Below are 19,344 nucleotides of genomic sequence, written 5' to 3' on the forward strand. Positions count from 1 at the left end.
CATAGACGTGACCACCTTGAGTTTCTCTCTTACTTGCTGCCATTTCCATTTATTCAATGGATTACAAGCTTGCTGGGCTCAGCATCCTCATCATCCTCATCCTCCTCATCATCTCCACCTCCACTCACAACAGCACACGACTTTGCAGCATGGACACGCAGGATCAGGGAGTACACATGGAGCCACTGCTACCCATGGTAGGATTTAAACATTACTTTTAGTCTAGAATGGAATGTTACCAGTGCTAAAATATAACAGCAATTCTTTAATGAAACCCCACAGGACATGATAGTATAATGAAAGAATGAATAATTACTTTGGGGAGAATCTTGATTGTCTTGAGTGCTGTTTTTCATTTTTTAAGGCACATTTTATATTGAATACAGAGCTCTGATTATTGTGTATTGATAACTTTTTCAAGGTACTCCTACTAACTAATTGCCTTTGGGTGCTAGATGCTTGGTGTTGATGTAGTTGATGCCTCCTTAATGGGGTTTTTATTCCTTTTAGTGGTTAAAGACAATCATCAAGCCTATGGGTAAGAAGTATGCTTGTAAAATACTAATCCTAAGGCTAGTATTTTCCAAATGGCCTCTGCGTTTGGTGGTTCACAAAGTCTCATTCAGCCCAGTCGATGATTTTGATGGAGATTTGTTTTCGTCATCTCTTTTCTGTTGATATACAAGCAGCTTTTTTGACAACCTTTTAGGCCATGGTTTTAAGCGCCTGGCTTTTTGGCTCCACAGCTTCCTGGGCTCTGCTCTGGAGCCGTTTATTGGTACATGTGTGTACGTGTGTGTTTTGTGTGAGACTGGATTTAGCCAGACAACACGTGGTCATCTAGAAATAACATTTTACAGTTAATCTGTCATGTGAAACTACATGTAAATATTAAAATGTTCCAATCAGCCAAATTAAAAGAAAGATTCCCCCCGCCCTCTGTTTTGCAGGAAAACTCCTCATTTAGCTCGTCTGTCGGGCGTAAAAGTTTGGTGAGTAGGATGCAGATTTTTATAATTCCTAGTAGTCATTTTAAGGTACAAGTCAGTACAATATCATTTGTTGTGATTAGCACAAACAAAACACAGGCAGACTGTTTTGGGTCAGGTTATTTGAGTATTTGCTGCAACTAGAGAGCAAAAGTCATGAAAAATCCAAGAAAAAGCAGCCATTTACAGTTCTACTCTCCATTTGACTGTATATACATCAACTGCCAAAAAATAGGCCGTCAAAGCTGCCAGACTACTCCAATGATATAGGAGCTTTTTGTGGAAATCATCACTGATGGCTCTAAACATGTCTTCGCCATCTGCAAAGACGCCACATCCTGTCATTTCACCTCACCGGGCTGTCTTGCCAGAACCTTGACAGCATTTTTTCACACTTCTTACTTACAGTCAATCGACCTTGTCTCCTGCCAGTTATCCCATTTGACCTGTGACCTCCATACTTTTAAAAATACTTTAAACTCACTCATTAACGCTCTACCATTGCCAGCAATAGACATCCCATCCATTCTGACTTTTCCCCTTCTGAATGAGTTCAATGATTTGCACATAATAAATTGGACCAAATTTAGCTAATATTTTAAGCCATTCAAGCACAATGTATGCAGACCAGACAGTTTATATAAATGTTCTGTATTTCAGTGCTGTTAATATCTTGCCTTTCCAAATAAATGGCGCTAATACAGAATTCTGAATATAGACACTCTAATCTGTCAATGCAGTGTGAATTCTAAATGGATTAATATTGAAATGACTGGCCTGCCAGGCGACAGAAGCTTTAAAAAAAAAAAGTTCATTACGGATATGCCTCGATAGTCAGCTGCAGGTCAAGATGGCTGGCAGAGGGCAAAGATGACAGCCAGCTGGCTTTAAGGATTAAAAGGCCCTTCTGCTTTAAATGCATTCAATGTGGGCTTGCATTGGTGAACAAACAAGAAGTACCCGACGAAGAGAACACGCTAAGGGTTTTGGCACGCCGAGCTTAGATTTACAGGAAATGACCACAATAAATTGGTTTAGCTCCAAAAGTTATTTCCGCTAGTGCACCGATCACCAAACTTGATTTGTGGATTAGTAGTAAAGTCTCTGGATTTCTCACAAACTTTGTAGCCAATCTATATATCTATCCATAGTGAAACAAGCTACAAAAGTAGGTAAATATTTTACTGATTTTATATATTCCTCTCTAACATCATTATTTGTGCGATTAACAGAGGAGCGATGATGAAGCTGTAGTGGACAGACGAGGAACACGATCGCAACAATGCACCAACTTTGAGCAGGAGGACTTTGAAGGTGGCACAAGATACATTTAAATGACACGAAAACACAAATGCTTGTTTAAAATGCAAAAAAAACCATGTTGCTTTTCCGCAAATGTTACTTGCAATATCTATCAACTTGTTAATGTTGTAGAACAGCCTCAACCATATACATTCATTCATTGTTTGTAATGCTTATCCAATGGTCACTGGGGCTCGGCCATATATTATACAATATTGTCACATTGACAGCTCGAAGTGCACTTTATAAAAATGCTCGGGAATGAACAAAAAGCCATCAGTAATACCGGCATATAATGCATTAAACAATGATGGACTATTACTAAGAGACTGTGTTCATCCATGATTATTATCCGTAAAGCTTCTCAGTGCGGACACCCGACCACCCACACACATGCATGTGTACACGTGCATACATATAGTGTACACACACACACACACACACAATTCCTCTTCATTGCTCTCCTAACATTTCCCATATATACATTTCTAGGCCATAGAACTCTATACATTGGGGTTCACGTTCCATTGGGCAGCACCCGCCAGCGCAGCCATCGCAGGCATCATCACCATGGTAACAAACGCAAACGTAGGAGCAGGGAGCGGGTCCCCCCATTGGTGGAGGGAAGAGAGTCTCCTACCTATGGTACGATTATTATCACGGTCTAATAAGACATGCCAGACAGAGGAAAACTTTCCATTTTCATTTGTGTTCCCAGATACTCCCTCCCAAAGAGTTCAGTTCCTCCTCGGGACAGAAGATCAGGATGAGGAGCACATTCCTCATGACCTATTCACAGAGATGGATGAGATCTTCCTGAGGGTAGGCGAGGATTCTGAATGGAGGGAGAGTGCCAGGTACCTGTACTACTGTATTTTCTCTGGAGCTGTTCATCCTCAGAGCCTTTTCCAAAATGGCATCATATCACAAATTTAATCCCCAAACTGAGACATAATGTATTTACAGTGATGCCCTGTCAAAGGGCAACACGTTGCACTGCCAAATAAGTCAAAATGAGAGAAGCAGTTATCAAATTGAAATGTGTACTGGACGAGCAGATGGCATACGGCTGACCTTATCTTCTCTCATCTGCCCCTCTACGGCGACAGGTGGCTGAAGTTCGAGGAGGACGTTGAGGACGGAGGAGAGCGATGGAGCAAACCCTACGTGGCCACCCTGTCTCTGCACAGCCTGTTTGAGCTGCGCAGCTGCATCATCAATGGCACCGTGCTGCTTGATATGAGGGCCAACACCATCGAGGAGATCGCAGGTACAATAAACATGGGATACTTGTACACTCTGGCAAGGTTCTTGAGTGATTTGTAAATTATAAAAGATGTTGGATATGATTTAAATAACCTTGGTGCAGACATGGTACTGGACCACCAGGAGCTCTACTCGCCGTTGGGCGACAAGCTCCGAAAAAAAGTGCATAATGTGTTGCTGAAGCGACATCATCACCAGAACCAGAAGAAACTTGCCAACCGCTTGCCCATTGTGCGCTCGTTTGCTGACATGGGTCGACGGACGTCAGATGTCCACCTTGACAAGAATGGTAGGAACGACCTGAGACTCAATTAGATTCACAAAGAGAGGATTATCACTTTCTGTTTTGTTACAGGTCAGATGACATCATCCCAGTCTCATTTAGCTGGTTCAGATGGGAAAGTGGAGGCCAATAGAGAAAATATCGCTGTAGATTTGAGCAAGGTACGCTTAGAACAGTTACACGAGAGGTCGAGAACACTCAATCTATTATTATAACCTTCTGTATCATGATACTAATACGTTGAAGGCTCTACCCTATTAGTATTTGAAATATATGTTTAGACAGGATTAGGATTATAACCAAATACATTTATTGAAATAAATGCACAAGACATTCAAGATGAATATAAATAAATACTTTGTGAAAAGCTCTCTGTTTAACGTAAAGTAAATGACTGTTTCTCCCTCATTCTCTGCCTTGAATAATAATCATAATCAACAAAAATATTCTAGATTTTTCTGTGTAAGTGCAAACAACACTCCAGTAACTGCTTGTTACTGTCTCAGAATTTTCACTGAAAAATCAACACCTTCACACTGCCAACATTTGTTGAAATAATTATTTCATTATATTAAAGCCTTCATAATAAAAAGGGAATTACATTAGTACGAAAGAAACCTTAACGTTTCAGCCATATTGAACATGTTAGTTAAACAAGGATTCATTCATAGTATACATAAGTTGTATGTATAAATTGTGGTATGCCCCCTTTCAGATGGACCTTCATTTTATGAAGAAAATCCCAGCAGGTGCTGAAGCGTGCAACGTGTTAGTAGGAGAGTTGGACTTTCTCAATAAACCTGTGGTAGCATTTGTGCGTCTTTCACCAGCCGTAATTCTCAGTGGCCTGGCTGAAGTCCCCATCGCCACAAGGTTAAGATATTGGCACTCACCTGGTTCCCATTTGATCTCCATCCAGTATACATTGGGATGTTTTGTTTTGTTTTGAATATTAGGTTTCTTTTCATTCTTTTGGGACCTGTTGGAAGAAGCCCTCAGTATCATGAAATCGGGAGGTCCATAGCCACGCTCATGACAGATGAGGTAAGTGTATTCTTTCAAATGAAGCTCAGAAAGTGATAGGACATTTTTCAGCATGACGCACATCTCGGCTTTTATGACAAGCTTTTGGGGATTAGTCATTCCATTCTGTCCAGGATTTAGGCTGTTCTCCATCATCTGAGAAAAAAAAAGAACGGCTCTAAACTGTTTAATGCTAATGTATTGTAAAAACAACAACAACAACAACAAAGTATATTTGTAAGGGCATGAGATGCTTTGGTTAGTGCACTGGCGTGAAGGTCAATCATAGATTACATCTACCGTCCAATTAACTGTATAAACTGTGACCAGAAATATCTCATAGGCATTCAACTATAGAGAGGTATGATAACTAATTTAGATTTTTCATCCACTATATGTTGTCAGGTTTTCCATGACGTGGCATACAAAGCTAAAGACCGAAATGATCTGATAGCTGGGATTGATGAATTCCTTGATCAAGTAACGGTCTTGCCACCAGGAGAGTGGGATCCATCCATTAGAATAGAACCACCCAAGAATGTACCTTCTCAGGTATGTTTTGGTTTTATTTTTTGACTGGAAATCAATTTAAATTGACGCCAAAAAGATTTCCTTCTATCACTGACTTCTTTGACAGACTAGAACGCTGACTTGAACATAATGTTTGTTGAATAGGAGAAAAGAAAGAAAAATACCAATTTCCCAAACGACTTTGCTGATGCAAATGAAGATGAGCATGAAGGTCATGGAGGTCCCGAACTGCAACGCACGGGGAAGTAAGTTGATTCAGGAAACATTCAGTTCTCTTTTTCATATAAAATTACCTTAACAATGCATTCTTTTACATCCCCAGGTGGTTTGGTGGCCTCCTTCTAGACATCAAGCGCAAACTCCCCCACTACTTGTCGGACTATACCGACGCATTTAGTTTGCAGTGTGTAGCTTCCTTCCTATTCCTCTATTGTGCCTGTATGTCCCCTGTCATTACCTTTGGAGGACTTCTTGGCGAGGCCACAGAGGGACGCATAGTAAGAAGCCCTCAATATTTTAATACTGAAATAATATCTTACCCTAGTGATAGTCATTTGACTAAATATCAGATAATCAGCCAAAATGGTAATCAAATTAATTAATGCTTGAAAGTACAATCGAATCCACTCGAAATATTTTGGTATCCATTATTTTCTGTCTCCTTTGTCATCCCTTAGAGTGCAATTGAGTCTCTGTTCGGGGCCTCGTTGACAGGAATTGTGTACTCCTTGTTTGCCGGACAGCCTCTCACCATTCTGGGCAGCACGGGACCAGTACTTGTATTTGAAAAGATACTGTTCAAATTCTGCAAGTATGTTTTCATTCTCATTTGAAGCCTCCTAAATCCAATCAGAAACTCCCTCAATATCCACACAGGGAGTACGGCCTGTCTTATCTGTCGCTGAGGACTTGCATCGGCTTGTGGACGGCCATCCTCTGCATTATGCTGGTGGCTACTGACGCCAGTTCGCTGGTCTGTTACATCACTCGTTTCACGGAAGAAGCCTTCGCCTCGCTCATCTGCATCATCTTCATTTATGAGGCCTTGGAGAAATTGTTCTACTTGGGAGACTACTATCCCTTTAACAAGAACAACAACCTGGAAAAACTCTCCTTGTACTCGTAGGTGGACGGTGACTGTCGCACGATAACAAAAGAACACAAAGAGTGTAATTACTGTACACTTCTTGGAGGACCTGTAAATCTGGTACAGATGTGGGATTATTTCGACACCCAGATTTATGTGTGTCTACAGATGTTCGTGCGTCGAGCCATCTGACCCTACCAATGGTACCCTGAAGCTTTGGGAGTTCAACAACATCACGGCGTCTGAGATCTATTGGGAGGCATTGGAGGTCAAGGTACAATTCGTCTTCAATTGGTGTTGGAATATAGCTGGGAGAACACTCAAAAAGCGCGTTTTTTTTTTTTTTTACACCTCAAAGTGGCATGCTCTCCCAGATTGAGAACAGAAGAGATTAAGGACATGTGAGCAGGATTATATTGGATTATTCTCTGCAAATCACCACTAAATTGCATCTTTTTTGTCTCCTATTTCCTCTGGACATGGATGCTTGTAAATCTGACATGTAGGATGTATTCTTATTCAATGCTAATCATAATGTCTTCCTCAATCTGTTAATTTGTCTCAGGACTGCATTGAAAAGCGGGGAGAATTTGTTGGCAGCGCCTGTGGTCCAAAAGGACCTTACGTACCTGATGTTCTATTCTGGTGTGTCATTCTCTTCTTCTCTACCGTCTTCATGTCTTCGTTCCTCAAGGAGTTCAGGTTCAGAAGTTTCTTCCCCACTAAGGTAAAGCATACAGTGAATGGAACATCATTCCTCTTGATACACAAGTTATTGTTGGAAAGTGCAATGTTGCATTCTAGTGGTTTGTTGTTAATATTACAACAAACAATGTTGGAGCGAGGTCAGTTCGAACATCACACTGTTGAATTTTGATAGCCTTTCCAGTAATAAAGGAAAAATACTTTCTTGCCGTTAGGTCAGATCCATCATCAGTGATTTTGCTGTTTTCATCACCATCTTCACCATGGTCCTGATTGACTACACTTTAGGGATTCCATCTCCAAAATTGAAAGTTCCAAGTGTGTTTAAGGTGTGTGAATAATCGCTATAAAAAATATGAAAACAATTTTTGGTAACCTAAGGTTTGCATATCATAACAGTGATCTCAAGAACATCACTAAAATAGATTGCATAGAAGACGAAATAGAAGAATAATCGAAATATATACGGTATGCTTCTGATGTCTCATAACCAAGCATTGTTTGCAATTACAGCCTACCAGAGATGATCGTGGCTGGTTCATTAACCCACTGGGACCGAATCCCTGGTGGACTATCGTCATCACACTGTTCCCAGCTCTGCTGTGCACCATCCTCATCTTCATGGACCAGCAAATTACAGCTGTCATCATAAACAGGAAGGAGCACAAGCTCAAGGTACTTCTGTGCCTCAGATGATGATGAGACTACACAAAATACCATAGCGTACATACATAACAACAGTTAAATGAAAATAGCTATTATGTGTTGGTTTTTACTTGTCGTTTCGCCAATTAAGTTTTCTTACCCACCTTGTAGAAGGGCTGTGGCTACCACCTGGATCTATTCATGGTGGGACTGATGCTCGGCGTTTGCTCCTTGATGGGTCTGCCATGGTTTGTGGCAGCCACCGTCCTCTCCATCACACATGTCAACAGCCTGAAACTGGAGTCGCAGTGCTCGGCGCCAGGCGAGCAGCCCAAGTTCCTTGGAATTAGGGAGCAACGTTTCACTGGCCTTATGATCTTTGTGCTCATGGGCTGCTCGGTCTTCATGACATCTGTGCTCAAGGTCGGTCGGACTCTCACTAAAGCAGTTGTAGGCTTCAAATCAGCCCAAATTGGAGAAAAAAAACATAGTAAAGCAAATGACATTGAAAATACATATATTTTTCTTGCATTTTGTTTGTCCTTCAGTTTATCCCTATGCCTGTGTTGTATGGCGTATTTCTCTACATGGGAGCATCTTCTCTTCGGGGAATACAGGTACACACAATTTGATATACATATTCTACCTGTAACCTTCCAGATATACAGCTAAATGCCTATTAAACTGATAATGGTCTTCTTGATGACATGTCATCTTTGAGTTTCCTGAGAGTGCTTGTCCTCTTTAGTTCTTTGATCGTCTCACACTGTTTGGCATGCCGGCCAAGCACCAGCCAGATTTTATCTACCTACGTCACGTCCCGCTGAGGAAGGTGCATCTGTTCACTTTCATCCAGCTCAGCTGTTTGATTCTTCTCTGGGTCATCAAGACCTCTAAGGCCGCCATCGTATTCCCTATGATGGTAAGGACATGCTTGACTTTGATTGTTTAGTGAACACAATCACTTCTACACTAAATATGTCTTTTCCTTTCAGGTTTTGGCTCTGGTGTTTATTCGAAAACTTTTGGACTGCATCTTTACAAAGAGAGAGCTGAGTTGGCTTGATGACCTCATGCCGGAAAGCAAAAAGAAGAAGCTGGAGGATTCTGACGAGGTTGTGACATTTGCTGTATCTGCTGACATAATGCTACTAATGTCATTCGTCAAATGGGTTTTATTTACAATTCCAGGAGGAAGAGCAGAGCGTTCTTGCAGAGGAAGAAGAAGAGGTGCAAGAGCCACTGGAGAGATGCAAGTAAGCTTTATCTGCATTTCATTTATCTATTAAAATTTGGTATTCTTGGTCAAACTGTTGCATTCCACAGAGGATTACCCATCATTAATATCACGGATGAGATGTCCAAAGGTTCTTTCGGAAACACTTGGAATGCTACCAGCTAGGATGTTTTATAAAGAAGAGCTTATCAGGATTGTTTTAATGGGGTTCCATTCAAATAGGGAAACTTACAATGTTCATATTTGGTGTCACAGCAAGTTAAAATGAACAGCTTGTGATTGATTTGTTTATTTGAAAACTGTATAAATATGTTAAATGATAAAGTATCGCCCAATCATATTTATTATATTATCAGTTAAACACTGTATATACAAGAGATATTGAAGTTTGTTTATCATAAACCGTTCTTATCAACTTGTAATCTGTGTGGGCAAAAGAAGCTTTGTATTTATTTTGTATTGTAATCATCTTGAACAGTCCTACATGTTTGTTTTACTTGACCTCAAAGGGGGAATACTACCTATAATGCCCGAGGAATGACATAACTATCATAACTTGTCATACCTAAATGTTTCTATATTTTACTTTGTATGTGGTGTAATTTATATTTTTACTAAAATCCTCCAATATTCTTAATTAATGTACATAATTTAGTGTTTTACTGTAGTTCCATGTTGAAATATTAAGTTTGCTGGTAACATGTTTGTCTAATGTCACTTGAATTATTGCCTACCTTGACATAAACACCTGTTGCACTGTTAAGTGTGTCATGTGGTTTTCTTATTCCCAAATGATAACATGTTGGCACTTAACATCCATGTGAATTGGACATCTATACTTGTCGTTGCGTTTGGTTGACATCTATCACCAACCCCAATAGCAGCCCTTGGCAGATATTTGACGAGCTTTCACATGACAGCCACGAGAGGCGACGCGTCCCAATGGGCGTCGAGCACGTTGTTATTTTGGCGGCGGCATCGGAGAGTGACGACCTGGCGACCCATCGTCGGTTCGCAGCTAATTGCCATGATTTCTCCTTTCTTAGCTTTCATTATTCTTGGAAAAAATCATTATTTGTTCATTGGCATGAAGATAGTACAGCAGAGTGCCTTAAAAGTAAATTAAAATGTAAATTATTTAGACTAACACAAACACTAAGTATCATTATGTATAAAGAGGATCAACCTTTATATTGTAATTTACACATCAAATGACCACATTAGATTCTGAGTACATTTGAAAAGGGGTGAATGCCCAATTGTCAAATTCCTATTTAATTTAATGTTAGTGGAAATGAAGCCAACATTTTGATTCAAAGTGTTCTCACACATGATCTTTGAATAATGATGATAGATATGAATCAAGAAGCAATTGAGAATGATGGTACACTTTGTGAAACATTTAATGATTGCACAGAGTCAGTTGTCGGGGCGCCAAGCGGCGTTGGAGGGTTTTGGGTCTACTGCTGTCTGCCTTTGCCGGCTTTCAGCCAGCTGACAAACTCCTTGGCCGCTTGCTCCTGCAGGTACGAGCTCATGTCGCTGGTGTACGTGCCGTCTGCGTGGCGCCGAATTACGCTTCTGGTGAACATAGGCATGCGGTCACTTACACGTATTTAACTTCCGAGGAGCTACTCATCGTCATTGTAGTGACCTTTTGACCTGACTGTTTTTGAAAAATTAAAGTTTCATTTTCGATTCTAAAGTCTAAATTTTCCTACATTTTTTCCCTTCAGACTTCAACAATGCTGATGTTTAACTTGATCAACAACTCGTTTTCTAATAATTGTGTTAAGAATAATAACAAAAAGTACATGGAAATGCAAGTTGTCTGACTGAATATGAGATTGGACGCTCACCCATTTCGTTTAGAATTCTTGAGCCACTGGACGAAGTCTTGGGCTCTTCTCGTTTCCAGGTATTTGCTATAGTCGTTGGAAAATGTTCCCTCTGAATGTCTCTTTATGTTGGAGTTCTCAAGCGGTTCACTTGAAAGCGAGTTCTCACTCAAAAGCCTGGAAAAAAAGGACAATGCTATTGTAGGTAACTTACAATTTTCTTTTTCGCAAATCCACTTGAGTTGAGGTCACACTGCATGATTTCCCAAAAATAACTTATCTATTATTAATTCACTGTTCAAAATGAACTCCTATATTGAATCCTTCAATACTGCTTGACTTTGCCATTTTTTGTTTGCATTTTCTTATTTGTTATTTTAGCTTGAGACAAACTGAAAAGAGCATTTTATAATATAATATATACATTTGTTAACCATGAGTTTCAAATAAAGAAAAAAGAAATTGATACCATATGCATGATATTCATTATAGCAAATAGTTTCTAAATTGAAAATGGGACTTCACACCCCATTCAAAATTGAACCAAATGAAAATGGAATGCAAATATAGCACAAAATAAAATGATTTGTCCTTACATTGAGCTTGTGTGGTGGTCAGGGACTTGCCAGCTGCTTTGGATGATGATGAGGAGAAGGAGTCCAGCCAAAGAGTGAGCGTGTTCCATCTTCTATGTTTCTGTAGCCAGGAAATTCACAGGTAAAAAAAAAAGACATTTTGTCTATTCTGAATAAGCAGCAATGAAAACTCACCAGTGGGATATTTGTGGATGGGGGCCCCTTCTAATTCTTCTGGTCCTGGTGTTCTGCCTGATGTGTTTCATGGCCGACTCTTGGTGCGCTCAGTCTTATATAGTGGCGAGCGGGCACGCTCTCCCAGGTGACTCTTCCGTCACTGGGACCTCAACATCCTCGCTTTCACGCTTCGTCCATTAATCAGCTTCTGTCTCATTGAATCTATTTGACTCCGACAAACACCACGGGTGTGACATGTGGTCGGTAAAAGGCTGCAATTCTCCTTGGTACAATGACATCAATTGGTTAGCTATTAAGCTGGAACAGTGTTATTAGGGGTATAAATGACCAATTCTATGAGGCACTATTCAATTTTTCAAATTCTGCCACAAAGGAATTTGACTGTATGATACAGTTAAGTTTCACCTAAAGCAGTGGTGTCCATACTATGGTCCACTAATTAGGTTTTTATTTTTATTTTTTTTTGCTTCGCACCAGATTATAAAAATACTACATTTTTCATGTACTTACAGTCTTGGCTCTGGAGCTGCAGTTTACTGGCCCCTGATTGGACATTTGTGTCCGTTTAAAATTAGATAATTTCAATCAACTACTAGAGGAACAAATCGGTTTTAGCCTTAGAATAGTCAATAACTCAGTGTCTTCAGTCCAATTTATTTAAAAAGAGTCAAAATGCTCCAAAAATTCCCATAAAAACATTGTTTAACTATGCAAAATTCAACTTAACACCTTTAATACCTCAGTAAAGGTGTTCCAAATAAATGTTTTGCTCGCAAATTATTTAACTAAACATTTCTGCAGGAAATGACTCATGAGGGTGTATGTATGGTGGTAGGCGGAGCCAGTGAGAGAATGGTCCTTGTCAGTGTACCACTGAAAGGGAAAAAAAATATAACAAGAAGCATTTAAAAAAAAAATCACAGATTGATATATCTAAGTGCTAGAAAAGAACCCATTTTACCACTTTCCTTCCATATCCATTCATTCATTAAATCAAACACCATCGAGGTCAATATTACTCCTCCACTTCCCCGCGAGCCAATATTTACCATGGCCTCGAAGTCCACCTGCTCCTCGACTAGAGCTTTGGAGATCTGTGCTGCATGCTGGAAATGAACATTGTCTATGGGAAATGTACGGACGCTGACGTTATTTGCTCGTTCATTTACCGTCCCGACAAACAAGAGTCCATTTGCGCACAAAGCGTTGTGCCGGTGAATGTGAAAACAAGATGATGAAGTGAACTCACCGTCTGCTGTGCCGTGGACGAGCAGATAATTTATACCCTTGAAGTTCTTGGCGCGAGCTGTTACAGTAGAATTCTGTTCCAGATGAGGAAAATTAGACACAAAAATCCTCAAATTGTCAAATATTTTCAATCAAATAATTGTTCAGTTATATTTTTCGTAATAGAATTTAAAGTTTACTCATCTTTTGTATATATTTTCATTTTTTGGTGAGTAGGGGACATCTTACTTAATTTTTTATGTACAGTACATGTACTATACATTAAATAATCCCGCAAAAATGCAAAAATATGTATGACAAAATTTGCAGGAACTGAAGCCTAATATCTTGAGAAATGTCAGTATTGGTATTTTCGACATGACGTGGTTTACAGAAGTAGATTAAATTCCCACTGAAGTTCCAGGAACTGCAAATGCATAGTTTACCACGTGAGTACAGTACAGTACTTTCTTTGTTCATATTTACCTTATAAGCATCTGAATTCTCTGTAGGCGTGCCCATGTAACGTTCAGTGTACACAGCATCTGCAGGACAGATGACCATTGTTAATTTATACTATTCCTCACACACATAACACAGGCTAAATTCTTAAATTCTCCAAATGCAATATCAATGGCTTGACCAGTGCTGGGATGATAAACATGATTTAAGTGCAGATAAATCATTAAATACTACGCAGTACATAAACAGGTGTTTCCACACATAGAGACTCTAGAATGGAAACTTTGTGCTCAGCCAAGCAAGGTGGCAGACATAAGTTGGCACCCTTCAGCAGTCAGCAGATGTCCAGCAAGAACTGGCATCACAACAAAATATATCTTGGGAGAATTTACGGTACTACTTTCGTGTTTAGACTTGGCTTTGGTGACCTTTTTTGGGGGATTAGGACAATTCACAAAAAGAAAAGGAAGGGAATGCACTTTTTTAAAGTGAGAGAAAAACCTCTTTTTTTAAAGGAATATTTGATCACTTTACAACACTGAATTATAATGATGACCGCATGTTTGTTGACCCACCGTAATATTTCCACTCAGCAACTGGAGCCACTGCGATCCCGCACTTGAACAGTCCAGTTTGGGCACCCAGTGCCATCGAGGTTACATAACCACCATAGGACTGAAAACAATGAGGAAAATTTGTCTCTTAAATACATAAAATACAACCACTGAAACAATGTTGAACTTACCCAGCCCCATATGGCAATCCTATCTTTGTCAATGAAACCCATATCAATAAATTTCCTAAAAGACAGAATTAGAGAGTAGTAAATTTGGGTTGAGTTCTAAAATCAAGGCGTGCTTTTTACCTGACCGCCGTGATCTGATCTTCCACTTCGAACGTCCCGAGACGCCTGTAGATGGAGTGCATGATATCATCGCCTTGGTAACCGCTTCCTCTCCCGTCAAATTTGGCTATGATGATCCCATAGGCGCTGGACAGGAAGCTGCCCCAGCTCAACTTGAAACGATAGTCCACCGTTTGACTACAGGGTCCTCCATATCTACATGTAAAGATGAGTTTGTTGAAAAAAAAAAAAAAAAAAAAAACATCCAAGCTGTTTTGTCCACTTACACATCAACAAGAAGAGGGTACTTTTTGGATGATTTAAAATTAGGTGGTAACATCAGTTGATACCAAAGATCTGTTAATAAAAAATAAATAAAAGTCAGTTTTATCAACTTAATCAAATTGATCACCATTTTGAACATTTTTTACCAAATCCTGAAATTTTGAAGGTGCCATATTTCATGGTCGGCATTTGGAACTCCGTGAGAATGTTCTCGATTTCCTTGTTTTCTTCAAGTGTGGAGAGCGCTACAAAAACAATAAAAGGAGTCGTTCAATAACATGACATTGAAAGCTTTCTCAACATATAAATGTAACGTAAATACATATATTTGTGTTTTTTTTTGGACATTTGAACGGATCGGATGATAAACTTCTGGTCTGGTCTATGAGTGTGTATGCTACGTACTTGCACCTGGTCCTCGGTTGTCGATGAGGGTGTAGAGTGGAAAACCGGGTCCTGATCCGTACACAGCAAGCATTAATTTGATTACATGTCTCATAAAACTCTTGTTCACATAGTACAAATAACACCTGAACACTGGCGCACAGGCGATTTGACGAGCAACTGACCGTAGCAGTCCATGCGATAGTATGAGGCATCAGTGCTGAGGTAAGCTGAGTTGTACTGACATCTGTCCTGGTCAAAGTCGCAGGTGAGGCACTGACGACTGGAATCTATGCTTTTGAGCATCACCCTGTTGCACAAGCCACATGCAACTATTCAAGTGCTTGTATTTTTGTTTTTTTATTTGATGTTTCCCTTGATGTGAAACAAAAATAATCACTTACTTGTAAAGATTTCTTTTAACAGGAACCCCCTGGTACTCATTGCTGACAAAATATCTGTTAAAAAGATAAATATTATCGTCCTCCACAATAGAAGAAGGATATACTTTTAGTTGACTCTTAATCCTCACTTACATGGCGTCTTTTGTAAGTTTAGATATGTAGATGACTTCCCACTTGCCCGAGGTAATCGGCGTTGCCTTGCCCTTTAAAATACACCACAAATTCGTCAAATAAACACAAAAAAACATATGCTTTTATATATAATAAACTTTTAAAGTTTAATCTTTATCTCCACATGATACATGGATGCATTTTTGCAGTCAAATCCATGACATAGTAGAACATTCAATACATTAAAGAACTCAATGAGAACTATTGATGTTGCTTACATCTTTGATGTGATGAATATGTTTGTATCCACTGGTGTCGCTTAGCACTTTGTAGAAACTTATTTTATCTTCAGCAAAGAAAAGAGGCAATGGCACATACTGCAAATAAAAGAAAATGTCAAGTTCTGTGAAAAGAAAGATGAAAATAATGGCAATAATAAGACTTACATGGCCCACCCAACCTGTCTTGCTGGTTTGCTCAAATTTCTACACAGGATGGAGACAAGCATTGTACTCAATCAGCATGCAAGCATGTTGAAATCACATTATCAATGAAGAGAGAGACCTGTTGTTCCCGCCAGCTGCCTCCGTTAAAGTCGTAAATCTGCACTAGCACGTAATTCTGCTTTCTGGTCAGCCATTGCACCGCGACACGCTCATCGGTGACCCAGGTGACGGAACAGAGAAGGTAATCACTGAACACAAAAGCGAACGGGAGTCAAACTTGACAAAAAGGACGCCGCGTTGACTGTGATTTTGAAAATACGAACCCAGATGCTATGGAAGCCGGGGGAAACAGTTGAGCGCGCCGGGATGAATCTGTAGTATCCACCACAAACAATTTGACCTTGGGCAGAGGTGACCCTGCCTGAAGGAATGTAATGATTACAAGTTGTGCTTTTTTGGGAAGAAAAAAAATGAAGAAAAAAAAAGAAATGAAGTAGTAATGCAATACACACATCTCAATGGCTAAAGCCACAAAAGGAATGTGCATAGGAAAGTGAGCTACATTTAGGCCGACCATAATTACATGTAGTGATCTCCATTGTCCCAAAAAGTTGAGATATGGTCTCGTCATTTATTTTGGTTTGTATTTCAGTTTTCTAGTTCTTGGTATGCAATTTTTTTGCTGAGAGCAAGTTCTTTTGAGAATATTGTGATTGGAATGTATTCAAGCTGACCTTTGGGTATGGAATAGCGACAGTTTGAGGGTACTGCTCCTTTCCATATGATGGGAACTCCACTTTGTGAACTTGTGTGTCATTGTACTCAGCGTAGGCCAGGTATTGTCCGGTTGAAGACCACCATAATGCGCCGTTTGATGCAAACACCTCCTCTAGAGTTGTACGTATAAAAAAAAAGATCAAGTTTCACTATCAAACAATGTATTTAAAAATGGGTGAAAAGAATCTTATAATGAGGGAAAGAACTTCCAGTTGATAAGACAAACAAAAGAAGAAACTAACACATGGAATACAAAGGTATGTACTCTGATATCTACTGTATATCTAAAATGATGCCATATATTTTTGCATCACACCTAATTTTATGAATTTATCAATTTTATAACTGCTTGTTCCTCACCCTCATACACCCAGTCAGGTACTCCATTCAAGATCTCATTCTTTTTCCCATTGTGGGTCACTTGTATAGCTTCAGCACTGATGTCACCTTTGTAAAAGACGTTGTAGTCGGACACGTAAGCCTGCATGATGAGACGCGCTCGTTGTTATTTAACGCTAACGAGGAGATTTTAAGCTGTGAACGCAAACAGCAATGAGGCTTCAGTATTATTGCTACACAAATAATGTACACAGAGAATAAATAGCAGGGCGGTTATTGGGACAACTCACATATTTATGTCCCACTGGGGCCCAGATGAAGTATTGCACCTCAGCAGGAAGACTCCCATTTGAAACAAATGTCCTAAAGTGAAGGATAATTACTAAGAAGCAAATCCCAGAGGGCTATATATCAGGCGTTGTACACTATTCACCAAAATGGTACTAGATTACCCGTACTTAAATGCTATTGTGCATTTTAGTTTCAACTTGAGATTCCACCGGAAAACATCTCTTATTTTTAGTTAGCAGTTGATATTTTGGCTTTCTTACAGTGAAAAAGCCATAAAAAGGCAAATGGTACTCACATGTTGCTTCTGTCGTAGATTGTGTAAGAGGCTGTGTATGAATGTCTCCATTTCTGGGGTATGGCAAAGACAAAAACTGATGTAAGATTATTTTATACATAATTAGTAGATGCATATCATAATTAGACAGCATTAAGTGGACTTTCACTATTAATGGGAGCGATTATTTTATTTCTATTACTTCATATTAATTGTGCATAGGATTTCTCACCTTAGTGTAATTGCTTTCAAATGCAACATATTTTCGATCCCCTGACAACAGATAGTCTGTGGCGTCCACTTGGTCCTATAATAGAAATCCAACATAGCCATCATTCATCCAAAGCCATCCAACGGGGTCAATTAAACTGTGTATTGTTTTTCAAAAAATGATATTACAAAAGTTGAATTGCTCAAGTATAAAGACTTTTCACTTGTTTCCACATTATGGAGGAAAACGCTCCCATCTCTTGTTTTGTGAAGATATTCATTATCTGCAAAAGCAAAAATAACACACATTGTGAGAACTTTTCATTAACATTGAGGAAATACAGAAGTTGTCTTGGAAATGGCCCCCTCCCCTAAATACCTGATATCCAATAGAGATTGTAGGATCTCCACCTAATTGTGTCATTGAAATAGTCTTCAAGTGTGAAAGGCCTTTTGTGACCTTCAGATTCTGAAAGATGAGAGGAGTTTGTCTTTGTGTTAAAACATTTTTCTTACAATGACGCATGCAAAAGTTGATATTCAACTTTATTCATTCATTCATTCTTCATACGTAGTAAGTAGCAGTTATTTTTCTTTGCAGAAGATAATGTTCCTTAGTGAATCGACCTTTGTGCATTTGAAACTATTTCCAAAACATTTTAGGAATCTTAAAACTTTTTTTTCTACAAACACAAACTTGGGATGCACAGCCTGACGTCAAAGTTTCTGAGGTGAGAGTTAATTCAAGAAAAAAAAGAGCTGGAGGCACACATAAATTGCCAGTTGAGGGTGTCCTATATAATTTTGACAGTATAACAAGTGTAGTGTCCATTTTCAGTGACACAGTACTTATTTTCTCACACTGGTGTTTATTGCTGTAAAATAGGCAATGGACTGTAAATAGCTCACCAGAAATATTTTGAGCAGTGTTAAAATATCACCAAAAAAAACCCAGCCAAACATGACCAGTCAGTCATTCAAGTCACACCAGTTGCGTGACCTCATGCAACTTGCAAACTGTAAATTTCAAAGTGACTTACTGCCCAAATAAACTGCCGTGACAGTTATCAACGTGATGATGACAGCAGCCCCCAGCAGCACCCACAGAACTTTGCTGCAGCCCTGTGGAAGGTCACAACATTATTCCCCCCCCCACCAGTCCTCAAAAGTACTGTACACCAAATTACAACAAGAGCTGTAACAAGTGATGGGCTTGTACTGACCATGATGATGAGAAAGTGGAGACGCGCCTCTTATAGGATCCTTACTGCTCCAAACTTGACCATCACTCCTTGTTTGATTGGCATCCTGTCTTTCCAAAAAGGTATATTTTTCAAAAAAGGTTAAAGTAATCCACAATGCCAGCCAGCCACCAAACAAAAAGAAAAATGAGCTCTATCCTCTGTGCGGGAGGAGTTGAATCAGACTTCTCACTTCCAGTCGCATTCCTGAGGAGAGTCCTTAAGCAGACGCATGCCTTCTTGCGACGCTGCTTGAATAACTCACACACATTCACCCGCGTGCACACGCCTACAATAAGAAAGCACGTGAATGTCATTTGGATTCTGACCTGTAGAAGTTGAAATGTAACATTTGGGTCACCATTTCCTG

General features: G+C 39.5%; 3 protein-coding genes across 5 annotated transcripts; 1 reads left to right on the forward strand and 2 right to left on the reverse strand.

The window, feature by feature from the left end:
* The first annotated feature begins 30 nt into the window (after window positions 1-30).
* slc4a10b (solute carrier family 4 member 10b) lies at window positions 31-9,831 on the forward strand. 2 transcript variants are annotated; one of them, XM_077727550.1, is made up of 25 exons: window positions 31-197; window positions 951-992; window positions 2,222-2,303; window positions 2,784-2,936; window positions 3,010-3,148; window positions 3,401-3,561; window positions 3,661-3,846; window positions 3,913-4,001; window positions 4,556-4,713; window positions 4,797-4,884; window positions 5,269-5,415; window positions 5,539-5,639; window positions 5,717-5,891; window positions 6,072-6,205; window positions 6,271-6,516; window positions 6,650-6,755; window positions 7,047-7,208; window positions 7,402-7,515; window positions 7,700-7,861; window positions 8,003-8,254; window positions 8,380-8,448; window positions 8,580-8,753; window positions 8,827-8,946; window positions 9,023-9,087; window positions 9,158-9,831. In XM_077727550.1, exons 1-25 carry the CDS (start codon window positions 57-59, stop codon window positions 9,231-9,233), a joined length of 3,342 nt encoding a protein of 1,113 aa, XP_077583676.1. In that variant the 5' UTR covers window positions 31-56; the 3' UTR covers window positions 9,234-9,831. The 2 variants fall into 2 exon arrangements, with proteins under 2 accessions (XP_077583676.1, XP_077583677.1); XM_077727551.1 differs by lacking the exon at window positions 951-992.
* Window positions 9,832-10,453: 622 nt separating this feature from the next.
* Window positions 10,454-12,147, reverse strand: gcgb (glucagon b). Of its 2 annotated transcripts, none has more exons than XM_077727839.1 (4): window positions 11,677-12,147; window positions 11,503-11,602; window positions 10,928-11,083; window positions 10,454-10,646 (listed from the first exon to the last, which is right to left on the reverse strand). In XM_077727839.1, exons 2-4 carry the CDS (start codon window positions 11,589-11,591, stop codon window positions 10,529-10,531), a joined length of 363 nt encoding a protein of 120 aa, XP_077583965.1. In that variant the 5' UTR covers window positions 11,592-11,602; window positions 11,677-12,147; the 3' UTR covers window positions 10,454-10,528. The 2 variants fall into 2 exon arrangements, with proteins under 2 accessions (XP_077583965.1, XP_077583964.1); XM_077727838.1 differs by having other exon boundaries at window positions 10,454-10,649.
* Window positions 12,148-12,302: 155 nt separating this feature from the next.
* fap (fibroblast activation protein, alpha) lies at window positions 12,303-19,229 on the reverse strand. Its single transcript, XM_077727836.1, has 26 exons — window positions 18,957-19,229; window positions 18,774-18,855; window positions 18,113-18,202; window positions 17,923-18,017; window positions 17,756-17,830; window positions 17,545-17,597; window positions 17,249-17,321; window positions 16,980-17,100; window positions 16,577-16,731; window positions 16,166-16,263; window positions 15,961-16,090; window positions 15,843-15,881; window positions 15,675-15,773; window positions 15,418-15,488; window positions 15,286-15,339; window positions 15,067-15,191; window positions 14,903-14,953; window positions 14,644-14,742; window positions 14,500-14,569; window positions 14,234-14,428; window positions 14,114-14,168; window positions 13,944-14,043; window positions 13,393-13,451; window positions 12,929-13,001; window positions 12,729-12,802; window positions 12,303-12,552 (listed from the first exon to the last, which is right to left on the reverse strand). The coding sequence occupies exons 1-26, from the start codon at window positions 18,957-18,959 to the stop codon at window positions 12,457-12,459; spliced, it is 2,235 nt and encodes a 744-aa protein (XP_077583962.1). The 5' UTR covers window positions 18,960-19,229; the 3' UTR covers window positions 12,303-12,456.
* Window positions 19,230-19,344: the final 115 nt, after the last annotated feature.

Source organism: Stigmatopora nigra, chromosome 11 (assembly GCF_051989575.1).
Source record: "Stigmatopora nigra isolate UIUO_SnigA chromosome 11, RoL_Snig_1.1, whole genome shotgun sequence".
In the NCBI taxonomy this organism is placed as follows: Eukaryota; Metazoa; Chordata; class Actinopteri; order Syngnathiformes; family Syngnathidae; genus Stigmatopora; species Stigmatopora nigra.